Raw genomic sequence first — 14,304 nt, forward strand, 5'->3', positions numbered from 1 at the left:
TTTTGTGTTAATAAGCTAGGAATTAAAGAGGATTGGAGACAATGTAGTACTAGGGAAACACACTCTGTCCAAGTGAAGGACGAGTTAGTGCATTGTGGCTCACACTATATATTTATAGACTAGTCATTAGAGAGAGAGAGAAAGTGATGCCGCACGGAAAGTGTGGATAAAAGAAGAGAAGAACTACGTGTTTAATTCTATTAAGAACACTAGCTACGTATAGCATAGAGGATAAACACACAGAAATTTCTGTATTTCTCAAATATTATTATCATATAGTAAACTGATATACAATTCATCAAGATCCCTTACAATTTTAAATAAATTATAAATTCTCAAATTATGAAATTTAGATCATTTTTAAGCATCAAAACGCTTAAAAAATACCACTTATTAAAAATGTGGCATGTTATAATTGAAAATTGTACGTGCGTATATTTTCATCAATTTTTTGCTCTATATGTTGGAAAAAAATTTGAGCCAAAAATTGTCTTTTAGCTTCTTGGATAAGTAATGTCTCAAAAGTGAATAAAAAACATTTTGGAAGGAAAATTCTTTATGACTGCCTCGATAACATGCCACCATTTTAATATGTAGTATTTTCCAAGTGTTTCGATACTTACAAACATCATGAATTCTTTAATTTGAGGATCTACACTTTAAAAAAAAAAAAATTGTAGGAGATCTTAATCATGCTAATTAATAATATTTTAACTGCGAATACTAAAACCTAATAAGCATCTAAATCGCGTAAGAAGGAAAATATTAAAAAAAATCTTAAATCGTAAAAGCAAATAAAATAAACTAAAGATGGAAAAATAAAATAACTGGTAAAATCCTAACCTAAAATAAAAAAAATCAATAAAATAGACTTCCGTGACAACCAAATATGGTTGACAATCAGTAGTGATCCTAACCAAATCTTTTCATTCTATACTTCTATTGTCTGAGAACACGTAAAATTCTAATCAAACATCGCTGTTCTAATATTATTTTGATATTTTTTCTATTTTCGTTTTCACCAAAAATATGGATAAATGTCATTCTACATCAAAGAGCCCGGGAGGGGTGGCAGGACTAGGGAGGGAGGTGGGGCAGTTTGTAGTTTGTTTTTTGTATTTTTTTTTTTTTTTTTTTTTCTATTCAATATGGGAAAGGGAGAAAGGGGAGATGGCATATGAAAAATAAAAAACAAAAGGTGGGCAACCCTAACAATAACCCCAAAACAACTAGAAATCAGTGCTAAACCTAAAATTACTCAGAATTGGTTAAATAAAGGACACCGCCTATTGGAAGATCTGGGGAGGCCGATGAAGATAGTAATTAGTAAGTATAGGCCTATATCTAGTGTTAAGTCACCACTTAATCCAAGACCTTAAGTTAATAGGAATGGGTGAATTTAATCATTTAATTTAAATTATATCAACTAGAGAGATCAGGCCAGATGAATCAATCAGCCCAGTTGGGTTTTATTTTGCAACCTCTCTAATGAAAAACATGACCATAATCACATAATAAGACTGTTTTTATGTATAAAATCAAACTTTTGATTTTGAATAGCTTGCCTTAATAAGGTAGATATTATCCTATATAACTCTTGCACTCCACTTACCTAACTTTTTAATTTGGCAAATCCTAATTTTCTGCGACACAAAACTGTTTAATCAAGGAGAATAATTTCAATAAGGTTGTGGCACAAACCCACATCTTTGTACCCACCAATTAAGAGGTGACACCTAAGCATGGAACACATTTTTTTTAAAAAAAAAACACAACCACCTGATTATATCAAGTTTAATTTTTTTTTTAAAATAATACTTTTAGAGGATGTCAGCAACCCAAAGCCATCCCAGAGAGAGGTGGGGGTGGCGGCGCAACCACCGGCCATGGGCCACCCCTGAGGTGGTTGGGGGTGGCCCCTGAGCCACCTCGGCCACATTTGGGGTGCCCGGGGGTGGCGCACCCCTGAATTTGATTGGGGGTGGCCCATGAGCCACCCTTGAGGTGCATGGGGTGGCATGCGCAACCACCCCTAGCTAGATTTGGGGATGGCCGCGTGCCCATGGGTGGCTGCATGCCACCCCATGCACCTCAGGTGGGTGGCCGCGGGCACCCTCAGCGAGATATGGGGTGACAGTGCCGCCACCCCAACCTCCCTTTGGGGTCACTCGCTGGCCACCCCCTCCCCCATTTGGGGTGGCTGCCACTCCTTTTATTTATTTATTTTTTTTAGAAAAAAAGACTCAATTAGATTTTCAAGTTTTTTTTTTTTTGCTCATATTTGGTATGATCAAGCGTGATTGTATTTTTGTTTTGCTAGGCTTAAAATTATTATGATGAGCTTAAGTGTCACCTCCTGATTAATGGGCATAAAGGAGTAGGTTTCTTCCGCAAGCAACCGCATAGAAGTTGCTCTTTTAATTACGTACGTACTATTTACTTACGGGAATGGTGGTTAATTTCTTTTAATTGGCCTTCTATTTCATGCAAAGCAAATGTGAAAAGACGTGGCCGCAAAGAAGTTTGGGAAGAGACCATCTCGTCAGCAATTGCCTCATCTTCTGACATGGTTTTTAAATGTTCATGATTTGTCGCTCTTATGAATCGTGTATACATGTGTGTACGTGTAGCAAACAGATTTGCAAGTTCCTGCTTTTTATTTTCCCTTCTCATTCTATTTTTGTAGCTAGAGACCACAATTGCTGAGGGAACCTGAAAAAAAAAAAAAAAAAAAAAAAAAAAAAAAAAAGAGAAAGAGGATCCTTTGTTGAATTTGATCTTCACTTTTTGTTATAAGTAATTAGGATTTTTTTTTTAAGTGCTAATTAAGGGTGAACAAAATATTGCAGAATCAAAAGTGGGTGAAACTAAGAGTTTTTGGCCTAAAGACGAATTTTAAAGCATATTTATTAGAATTTCAAAATAGTGGGGAGGCCATGACCTACATTGGTCAATCTCCCCTGTATCCCTCTCAATTCTCAATATTAATTGCTGAAATAGATTAAGTGTAAATAATATTAGCAGTTGAGTCTTCCCCTCCTTACCCCTCTCTCTAAAGGTGGTTGTACGTCAATGGAGCAAGCCAAATTCTCCCACTAATGAGAATATAGGTTTTATGTGTATGGAGATCGAGGATGACGATCGACCTAGCATATATATAGAAAACCATATGGAATTCACCGGCCACCACATACTCCTTACCATAATAGGTTACAAGCCGACGTATTGTCTATCAAATCCCATAAAAATCTAATTCTTACTAATTAAGTAAGATATATAAAGCCTAATTAATAACTTAGCGATCACTCAACTCAATAATATTTGGGTTTGTCATTCTACGCTATGTCCAACTCGTTTTAGCGAATCCAACCCACAATCATCGGAAGCCCAATTAAGAAAATATTCTAACATTCTCTCACTTGGGTGACATTGATTGCTAGCATAATTTTTTTTTTTTTTTTTTCAAAAAAAAAAAAATGTTCTGTTTTGAAAACAATTCTCAGGTTGAAGTTGAGCGACATAAGTAGCCGCATGCATGTACAATCTATATGGAAACGCCTTAAGCTTAGACAAGCCGGTCCAACAAGAATAATAACATTAAACCTGAAAGTTGTTACGCTATTTATTCGACATAAGACCACTCTATAATCACCAATGTTAACTTCACAACTAATTATCAACTTCATCATTATTCTCCTATTTAGTAACTAGGGTTAGTAGTGAGTAATGACTCACTCTTTTCGTCTGGACATCAACTATTAGGACTTTTTACTGAAGAGTTCGCTTGAGTCATACTACATCAGTTGGTATTAGAGTCAACTAAGCTCCACTAATTGTCCATATGGGTTGCCGGCATTGAGCTGGTAATTAAACTCCCTCAGGGTATTAATTCGTTTCCCCTTTAAAAGGGTATTAATTAATTCATTGATCAAAAGGTCCAACTGCCCACAAACGTTTTGATGATTGTGATGCATTTGTTTGTAATCTAGAGGAAGGAATCTCACCGTCATCAACCACTACTTTGTCTTGTGCCAAGTCTTCATATTTTTTCTTCTGGTATATATCTCCATGTATTGGAAAAAGGGTTTGACTTGATCAAGCAAATTGAAAAAACTAATTAATTTCAGTGTGAAGATTTCCTTTGAAAGTTGGTAGATTTACTTGGACCAGGAAATCTTAGAAATTCTATTAATGGGCTAATTGCAATTATTTAATTTGCACCTTTCAGCCTACTGCGATCAAGCCTGTTGGACGTGTTCGTTCTTCTGCTCTTTGCATGGATACGTACGTCCTCTCTTACGTCATCTTCGTGTTGTAATCCACAAGTTCTTTTTACTCAATTTTGTAAAATAATCACGATCATATCCTCCTGAGCATTAATTAAGTTAGACAATTGTAACACGTTAGTAAATGAAAAATATAATATTGTTGATCAAAATCTATAAGTTATTCATTTATAATATTGTTGATCAAAATCTTTAAGTTAATATATTATATGAGAAATGCTATTGACTTGGGTATTCTCAAGGGTTCGTCTCTCATTATTTTCTTTGTTCTTTTGTTTTTTATTTTTTATTTTTTATAAAAAAAAAAGTGCCACATGGATAATAATAGTAGTATTCTCAGCAGTTTCCTCGTCATTTTTTCTACATTTAAGGATTCAAACTACTTTTTACTTTCATATGTCAAAATATACCACAATAGCTTCCCTTAACCATTTCCTATATCATTAAATTTTTTTTTTTTAATTATATTATATATATAAGAGGAGAGAAGAGAGGAGAAAGTATTTTAATTATATTATATATATGAGAGAAGAGGGGAGAGAGTAGAGAAGAGAGAGAAACGTTTTGTTATTTATTTTAATAATTATAAGGATTGCAATAGTGGAATCCTATACTTTGACCCTTAGGTTCTACTGTTGCAATTCTCATGGTTAGGACTTATTTATGAAGTCTGTTGTGGGACATTTTTGGCGATTTTTTGAACATATTCCCTATACATAAGGGAGTCTGCTAGGAATGCTCTAATTTAAGAATGATTATGAGTTTTTCTCATATTCTCTACAAATAGGAAATATACTCCCTTAGGCTAACTTGTATGTACGTACTATAAAGTTGTACAATAACCGGTTGTCTCAAACTTTTAAGTTGATAAAAAAATATTATTTTAATTAATATTTTGGAGATAATATATTTTTACCTCTTGAATTATCAACTGTTTTCAACTTAGAACCTCTATGAACTGTCAAGTACGTTTGGTATTACAATACGCCAAACTATCTATAATATCTATTAATAACAAAATCACCCATTTGTCAGAGAGTCCAACGTACGTTAGAATTAATGGAAAAGTAGTCATGTGATTTGCAGGTGACCAATTTGACCAATTTTTTTCCAAAACACCCCATGCACTTTGACCATTGAAATACTGGAATTTCCCTTTTATTATAATTAGCAAAAAATAAAAAATAAACTAAGTGAAACCTACTACGTAAAATAAAAAATAAAATAAAAAAGAGGGACTTCTTTTTTGCTTTTGAGGGTCAGTTTAGTATGAACTCAAACTCTTTCTAAACAAGTTATCAAACCCAACATATGAGATATTTAACTGAAATTAAAAGTATATCATGAAAACGATGTTCGAGTTCATAACCTTAACTTTCTATACCATAATAAGTCATTAGTTGCCCTAAACATTTAAACTAATTAAAAATATTATAAATTTAATTGTTTAAATTATATATATATATATATATATATATATATATATATATCTTAACAAAACGTCTTGGTGTGTCTGATAAAAAGTCAATGAGTGATATATACAAGAAATGTAGGCTAATTGGTTATGGAACAGTACGTTCTGGTGATCGACCATTGTCGCCAGTTGTGGCTGTATGCCTAGGCCTGTATCCCATCACAGTGGTTATATATATATAATATATATGCCAACATTCACTGATTTCGTTTTCCCACCAAACATATAAACTTGTAATTTCTTTTTCTTGTGCCTACTTTTATATTCATTTCTTGAATCAGTCATCCATATATATATATATATATATATATATAGGGTGATATATTGAAATTTGAAATAATTGGCAGAGAAATACAAGACATGCAAGCTAGCATTTTTTTTAGGTTTTTAATTGGCGGATTCGGTGATTTGGTGCGGGTAGTTTTGTAGTTAAGGTCAAGTGTCAAAATTCTTCATAAATGTCAAGTACACATGCAAGACCTCGTTCGCAAATGTCTAGACGATCGAGCTCTATCAAATGGACTTACAATATGCCTCGTTCTCAAAGCTGTACGTCGTCCGTAGTTGTCCAATCGAGCTCTATCAGATCAGATGGACCTACAAAATTAATGTCTCGTTCGCACCTATCGTAATGACACATTGAACGATGAAGTTGCAAAATGGTTCATTTGCAAATCCGTATGCGAGTGTCCGGACGCCGCCAATTGATTTTACATGATTTAGAGTTCTAATAATTGGACTAAGAAGCTGGGGTTTTGGCTCATATATGGTATTTAAGAGCTTGTTATGCACAACTTTCAGGGGCTAAAGCCATTATTTTTATTGAGCCAAGAGACCATCGAATCTTCAACTTTCCACACTCTCTTGGATCGAGTTTGAAAAACCATACATAAAAGATTATCCTTAAGCACCAGAGTTCTGAAGTGTGAGAGGAAATCAGATAGAAGATTGGCCAGAGTTCTAGAGTTACGGTGCTAATTAAGAACAATTTGTACCTTTAAACTGTGCTTTGCATGTATTAGTGAACTGATTTTTTGGGTTTTATTGTCTCGGAATGTTTTACCTTTGAAGAGTTCTTCAAAGAGTTTTACTTCATAACCAAAATTTTTGTGTATTATTTATCATCTATTAATTCATATGATTTTGGTTGAATATTGTGTAGTAGATTACGTTATCATGGGTAAAGAACTTTTGAACTGTGTTGTAATTGACAACATGCACCATAGCTAGTTGGGATTTCACACCTTCAAGTTGAAGCATGTTTTAATACATAAAAAGCAGAATTAATACACATGAAAAAAGTAGAAAGATAAAGCTTATAGAGCTGCTGTGGTTGAGAGTTTATAAGCTACACAACCTTATTGGCATTACAAACTTAGATATATAGAGATAGCATAGGACGAAGGATTTGTCTAATTTTTGTTAGTTTAAGTTTTCAGTTTTCAGTTTCTGTCTCGCCTGCAGCACCGTGTCCATGGTGACCATGATGATGGCCGTGATGATAACCATGATCATGTCCGTTTTGTTTTTTCACTTTTTGAGAAGACAAAATTACATATCTACTCTCCGATTCATTTGAATTTCTTTTTTTTTTTTTCTTTTTTTTTTTTTTCCTAAAAAGAGTAAAGAGTAAATGAGTAATAATAAGAGGATGAGAGAGGGCTCTTGTCTCAATAGAAAAAGCTTGTCTGAGCAAGCCAAAAAAAAAACTGTTCATTCACGTTGTTTTTAAACTGCATAAATTGTCAAAAGAAAACAAACAAGAACTAGATCTCATCATTTTTATTGTCGTCCTTTGATTTATTTAGTCATGGATCGAAGTTATTTATCGTCTTTAAAACAATAAACGATATATTATTTATTATCTATTTTATATTATTTTGGTTGGATATTGTGCGGTAGATTACACTTTCATGGGTAAAAGGAATTTTTGAACTGTGTAGTAATTGACAACACCATAGCGAGTGAGTAGTGAGGATTTCACACCTTCAAGTTGAAGCATATTTTAATACATAAAAGGCAGAATTGATACACATGAAAAAAGTAGAAAGATAAAGCTTATACAGCTGCATGCTGTGGTTGAGAGTTTATAAGCTACACAACCTTATTGACATTACAAACTTAGATAATTAAGATACATGTTTCTTAGACATGCACCCATGCATACAGATATATAGCATATATATATAGGACGAAGGATTTGTCTAATCGTGTCCTGAGTGATCACCATGACGACGTCTACGGCGATGTTCACGTTTGGCCTCCCCCACAGAGTCAGTTTCGACCTTTTCCCCTATAAAAATGAGTTGAAGAAGTTACATCACAACATGCGTGGCTAAGGCAAATTATGTCAAAAACATTTGAATAAATGATTAAATTTATCTTTTTTTATATGTTAAAAATTTTAAGAAAAGTGGTGGTTTAACATAGTATCATTTTCATTATTTACCTCTTATTTCAATTAAATATTTTACATATTGTATCTTACCTATTTCATCATGTCCCGGGGGACTACCTCCATGGTGCTTATCATCATGGTCATGGTCATGGTCATGATGATGATGATGATCATGATCATCATGATCATGATGATGATGTTCATGGTCGTGTTCATCTTCAGTTTTGACCATTTCCTCTGTAAAAATGAGTTGAAGAAGTTAAATCACAACATGCATGGCTAAGGCAAATTATATCAAAAGTATTTGATTAAATAATTAAATTTAAAATTTTTTATAAGTTTAAATTGTTATAACAAATAGTGATTTAACATGGTATTTTTTTCATCGTTAATATACTACACATGTTGTATCTCACCTATTAAAAATAAGGAGTTTGAGACAAATAGTAATTAACAAACTTAAATTATACTTGAAAATTAAATGATCTGTTTTGTTGTATCCTTGTCTTATCAAGGGATGCATAATATATTATCACTTTATATGAGGAATTTACACATACGTTATTAATTAACACAAGAAATAAGGAAGAAACTCACCGTTTTGAGCAGGCTCAGCAAGCAGGTCACGAGCTGAGACATGAGAGGAGATGAATAGCACCACAGCAAAGACAAGACCAAGGAGAAGAAAGGTCTTGGAGTAACCCATTTTTGCTGTTAAAAAGGAAGAGGATTGGAGACAATGTAGTACTCTAAGATGATTGTCTGTGAAAGTGAAGGGTGAGTTACTGCATTGTGGCTCTCCCTATTTATACACAAGTTTTGCAAGAGAGTAGTGAGGGAAGGAGGGCGGCTAGGGCCCCAATAGTTTGCTTCTTCTTTTGATGATACCGATAGGATCAGTGAGCCAAGTAAACATTGGTGTCCGAGAGTTAAAATTTAATTGTTAATGATTCATTACCCAAAAAAATAGAGTTGGATCTGTTCAATGCTGTCATTATATATACAAGGTGGAGGTTTTGTCTAACATATGCATTGAAAATCGTGGTACATGGTTATCAAAAGTGGTGTACCCATCTATATATATCATATTAATTAATTTGTCTCCATTCCTTACGAAAGCCTTTGCATGTTTAGGTACATATTTGGGAAAAGAGTAAGGTCAAAAACTACATTTATCTTATGATTATTTTATAATGATAATGTATTTGTGTTGATCAATTCTTATCTTAATTAGTTTTTTTTTAAAACTAAAAAAATCCAAGTTTAGTTGTGATATATTGTCACATTAGCATTACGATCTTTGTATGAAAACACTTTTGTTAATTTGAATCTTACTATGGTAGTCTAAAAGTTAAGTTGATAGAAACGTAAAAGTAAATTATAGAGTGAAAATTAAATTTGAACTCAAGAACTCCGCTATATATATATATATATATATATATATGATACTAAGTGTTAAATCACCACTTATTCTAAAAGTTTAAATTGATGAGAAACAATATATTGGTGTCAATAATTTGCCCATATTTTTCTTATATTCTCTTACAAATTCAATAGATCAACCATTAGATTTGTGGGATCTACCATTGACTTATATGAGGTTTACATAAGTCGATAAATCTAATGGTTAATTTTTAAGATGATATGAGCAAAATATTGAAACTATCATTTCTCTAAATTTAATATTTTAAAGTACTTCTCATGTGTGGGACCAAATAACACTTGAACTGTTTGATTGAAATAGAGGTAAATGACGAAAACAATATTCGAACTCAGGACCTTTGTTATAATATATATTATGTTCAATTATCACTTAACCCAAAAACTTCAGCTAATAAGAAATTGTGAATGTGGTCATTTAATCAATATTTTAATACCATGTCAAATCACTAACTATTCAAAAAAACTTAAGCGGATAGAAAATAATAAATGTAATTATTTAAATTAAAATTTTAACAGAGTACTTATGAATAGATACAAAGATGGCTATAAATTAAATATATTTGAATTCAAGGGCAGAACTACCCCAAGTTTAGGGTTGTATTTAGTTTCTGGGTTTATATATCTGTCTAAACTCTTCAAGCTGATCATTGATCTTTTTCTTTTCTTTTCTTTTCTGTTTTATCAGCTTATTTTAAGTCCATGAACTCCTTTTCGTAGAAATTGGGCAGCAAGGCGAATCAATCCCTAGTTGGGATTTTTATTTTGCATGCCTGGTACATCTTTACAATCTCTGAAAGATAAATATGACTATAATCATATGATAAATAATGTTTTTACATATAAAATCAACCTAGCTATGATTTTGGATAGTTCATATATACTTATGCAAATGGCTGAACTATTCCCATTAACTGTGGGATGGTTTGGCTACCTTCAGATGTTGCTAGAGGGAGTAGTCGAAGTGGCGAACCACCCCCTAGCCATTTGGGAGTAGCCAAACCACCCTCAAATGGCTGAGGGATGGTTTGGCTACCCCCATTTGGTCAAAGTGAGTGGCTAGGCCACCGTTATTTGGCTAAGAAGCCACCATCATCTTTCATCTTTTTCTTTAATTTTAAATTTTTAAAATTAAAATTTTTCTTTTTTCTTTGTATCCAAATTGAGAGGGATTTTTATCATATTGAGAAAAAAAAAAAAAAGGGTCATTTTATCTTTTTGACGAATAAAAGGGGTACAATATTTTAATTTTTTTGTAGTTTGGGGAAACATTGATGCAATCTTTAGTTTTATGAGAACATTGTAAATTAGGTGTTAATTTGAGGAGATATGTGTACTCTTCCTTTAAAAAATTTATTACCATTGTTTTGTCAACATCAGTCTTTGTATATTAAGTGTGAAATCAATTATTCCTTGTTCAATTTGTTTTATTAATTATATATCAAAGGATTGCATATCCCACTTACTCAAAAGGGGGCGTGTTGAAACAAGCATGAAGAAATAGTCTTAAGGACTTAATTTGTAAACATATGATTTAGGCAGAGACATAATTTGGATATTGAAGGGATGTTAGCCTTCCATATGTATTTTCTTAATTTTAGAAAGTGAAGAAAAAGTTAGAGACTTCCCAATATGCTCATGATAGTAGCAAAAGTAATTGGCGTATAGCATATGAAGATATATATCATGTCATACATATGTTGGGAGATTAATATATACCTTTGGGGAGTCTTTTGTAAGGCATAATATAGCATGTTGAGACACCATACAACCCAAAAGCTTAAGCTCATGGGTTTTGGCCCAACAATACTATACTAACCACACACATTTCTTATATATTTCCAATGTGAGATTTTATTCTTTTTACACTACTCATGCACACATATACTCAACAATCTCACCTTTATGTGTGAGTTCATCACCAACTCCCCATCACTTATGAGTCTTTTTACATTTTCAAGAGCGTCACCCATACAAGAGTTACGGGAGCCGGCACAACTCCACACCAGACACGTACTAAACACCCATCCTAGGAAACTAAACCTGGCTCTGATACTAGTGTTAGGTGGTCTTAGGTCTTTCTCAACCTCAAAAGCTAGCTCAAGAGATGAGGCTTTTCTCCCACACTTGTAAACTGACCATCGGTCACTTCCACAACCGATGTGGGATAACCCCAACAGTGTTGGGTGGTATTGGGCCTCTCTCAACCTCAAAAGTTAGCTCAAGAGATGATGTTTTTCCTCACACTTATAAACTGACCACTAACCCCTTTCACAACCGATGTGGGATAATGAAATCTCAACAATCTCCTCCTCACACATCGGGCTAGGGGTCGGAGCAGAGACAACCCGTTTCTCCCACGAACTATTAGGCCAAGACTTGTTGGTTGAACCTGAACTTTAATAAAAGTTGTTGGAAAATTAATACCTTTGGGGAGTCCTTTTGTGAGACATAATATATATAGCATGTTGAGACACCACACAACCCAAAAACTTAATTAAGCTCATAGGTTTGGGCCCTACAATGTTATATTAACCACACACACTTCTTATATATTTTCAATGTAAGATTCTATTCTTTTTACACTAACACATATACTCAACAACATATTATATATATAATATATAATATATTTATACATCTTCATGTATGTTTTATATATAAACGTTTTGTATTATAGCGAATATCATATAGTATATGTTAATATTTACTTTATATATACTATATGAAAAATTAATATATATTATATATACTATATCATACACACTGCAGGGATGGAACAGGACATTTTATAGGAGGGGCCAGCCAATTTTTTTTTTTTTTTTTTGGTTCTTTAGAATTTTTTTATTAAAAAAAAAATTTAGATTTTTTTTTTATAAACTAAAGACTGCCGTAAGGGCAAAAAAAGTGGGCATTTGAAAGTAAGAGTCAAAAATAAAAAAACTTAATAGGTATGGTCCAAAAAAATTAAGAATAGGGGTAACAAATTTAAAAATATCATGCACTTGGCATTGGCAAGAAGCCTTGGAGGATTAAAAAGAGAGAAGATATGGAGCGACCTCTGCAAAAATTATTGCAAGCCAACCCTGGCAACCCATGATGTAGAATGAGAAATGTTATAGATATCATATTATTATTTTATAATTATTTTATAATGTTGGTTTCAGTGGCGGATATGTTTACTTAAATTGTATTTTTTATATTTTCAAAGTTTAAAAGATACTTGAATATGAATTAATATTCTTCAAAAAATGTACGACCATTGACATGTGCTATCTTCCTGATTTATTTATTGCTTTGGCCTACCATTATTGAACCAAAAACTGATGTGTCAGATATGGATGGGTGACACGTCGCTTTCATGTCGGTTTTTCTCCAGTTTTTGTGCCGACTGTTCCCTGATTTCGTTTTTTCTACAAAACATATGCACGTTGAGAACAACTTGCACTACATGTAATATGTTTACTAGTGAGTGGTGTAGAGTCGTAGACATTTAGACAACGTCCGCACGTGAATTTAGGATAATTATTATTAAAATTTAATTTATTAATAATCTTAAAAATTATGTTCCATTTAGAAGAACACAAAAAAATTATAATCCTCCTTTACCATTACTCTCTGTCATGAAAGGCATGAATTCTTTGCTCTGTTAAACAACTTCTTATATATGTTGAGAAGGAAATTAACTTGCATTTTCCTTATATTTGTTAAATTGTGACTTCTTTTTCTTTTGTTGTATATATATATATATATATATATATATATCATTTCTTGAATCAGTCATCGGGTGATGATACTGATGGATTGAAATAATAGCTAGGCAGATGAGAAGTGCAAGCATAGTGGGGATTTCACACCTTCAAGATTGATAGTAATACATAATTAAAAGGTACAAAGATAAAGCTTATAATTAAGCTACACAAACGGTGCATCTTTATTGGCATACATATTTATTAGACATGCACCCATACATACATGCAGAAGGATTTGTCTAATTTTTGTTGGTTTCAGTTTCGGTTTCTGTCTCGCTAGCACCACCGTGTCCTGGGGGATGGTGACCTCCATGACCACCATGTCCATATCCGCCACCATGTCCATGTCCTCCACCATGACCATATCCGCCACCATGACCATATCCTCCGCCATGGCCATATCCTCCTCCATGGCCATATCCGTCAGTTTTGACATTTTCCTCTACAAAAAATGAGTTGAAGAAGTTAAATATCACAACGTACGTACACATGGCTAAGGTAAACTATAATTATAAATATAAAATTGCTAAAACGAGCCTCCGACGTAAAAAAAATAAAAAATATAATAGCACAAGAGGGCACATATATATATATATATATATATATATATATATATATACACTAATTAAAGAAAGTAGGAAACTCATGGGTTTGAGCTAGCTGCCTCACCTAGCTCACGAGCTGAGACATGGGAGGAGATGAGAAGCACAACAGCAAAGACGAGGCCAAAGAGAAGAAAGGTCTTGGAGGAACCCATTTTTGTGTTAACAAGGAAGGAGATTGGAGACAATGTAGTACTCTTAGATGATTCTGTGTGTAAGTGAAGGGTGAGTTACTCCATTGTGGCTCTCCCTATTTATATAAAGTTTTGCAAGAGAGAGACAGAGAGAGTAGGGACTAGGGAGGGAGGTAGGGCAGCAAAAGTTTGCTTGTTTTTGACCTTACCGATAGGAT

General features: G+C 33.2%; 1 protein-coding gene across 1 annotated transcript; it reads right to left on the reverse strand.

Annotated features, from left to right (window-relative positions):
- Positions 1-7,703: 7,703 nt before the first annotated feature.
- On the reverse strand, positions 7,704-8,934 carry LOC132176429 (uncharacterized). The gene is made up of 3 exons (XM_059588629.2): positions 8,756-8,934; positions 8,249-8,395; positions 7,704-8,053 (listed from the first exon to the last, which is right to left on the reverse strand). The coding sequence occupies exons 1-3, from the start codon at positions 8,862-8,864 to the stop codon at positions 7,965-7,967; spliced, it is 345 nt and encodes a 114-aa protein (XP_059444612.2). The 5' UTR covers positions 8,865-8,934; the 3' UTR covers positions 7,704-7,964.
- Between the last annotated feature and the right edge of the window lie 5,370 nt (positions 8,935-14,304).

This window comes from Corylus avellana, chromosome 3 (genome assembly GCF_965113065.1).
Source record: "Corylus avellana chromosome 3, dhCorAvel1.hap1.2, whole genome shotgun sequence".
In the NCBI taxonomy this organism is placed as follows: domain Eukaryota; kingdom Viridiplantae; phylum Streptophyta; class Magnoliopsida; order Fagales; family Betulaceae; genus Corylus; species Corylus avellana.

Excerpts from the sequence above, each read along its gene's own strand:
- LOC132176429 (XM_059588629.2), bottom strand. The coding sequence starts at position 8,864 with ATGGGTTACTCCAAGACCTTTCTTCTCCTTGGTCTTGTCTTTGCTGTG. Across the intron at positions 8,396-8,755 it reads TGCTGAGCCTGCTCAAAACG|AGGAAATGGTCAAAACTGAA; the intron begins GTGAGTTTCTTC and ends TCATTTTTACAG. Across the intron at positions 8,054-8,248 it reads CCCGGGACATGATGAAATAG|GGGAAAAGGTCGAAACTGAC; the intron begins GTAAGATACAAT and ends TCATTTTTATAG.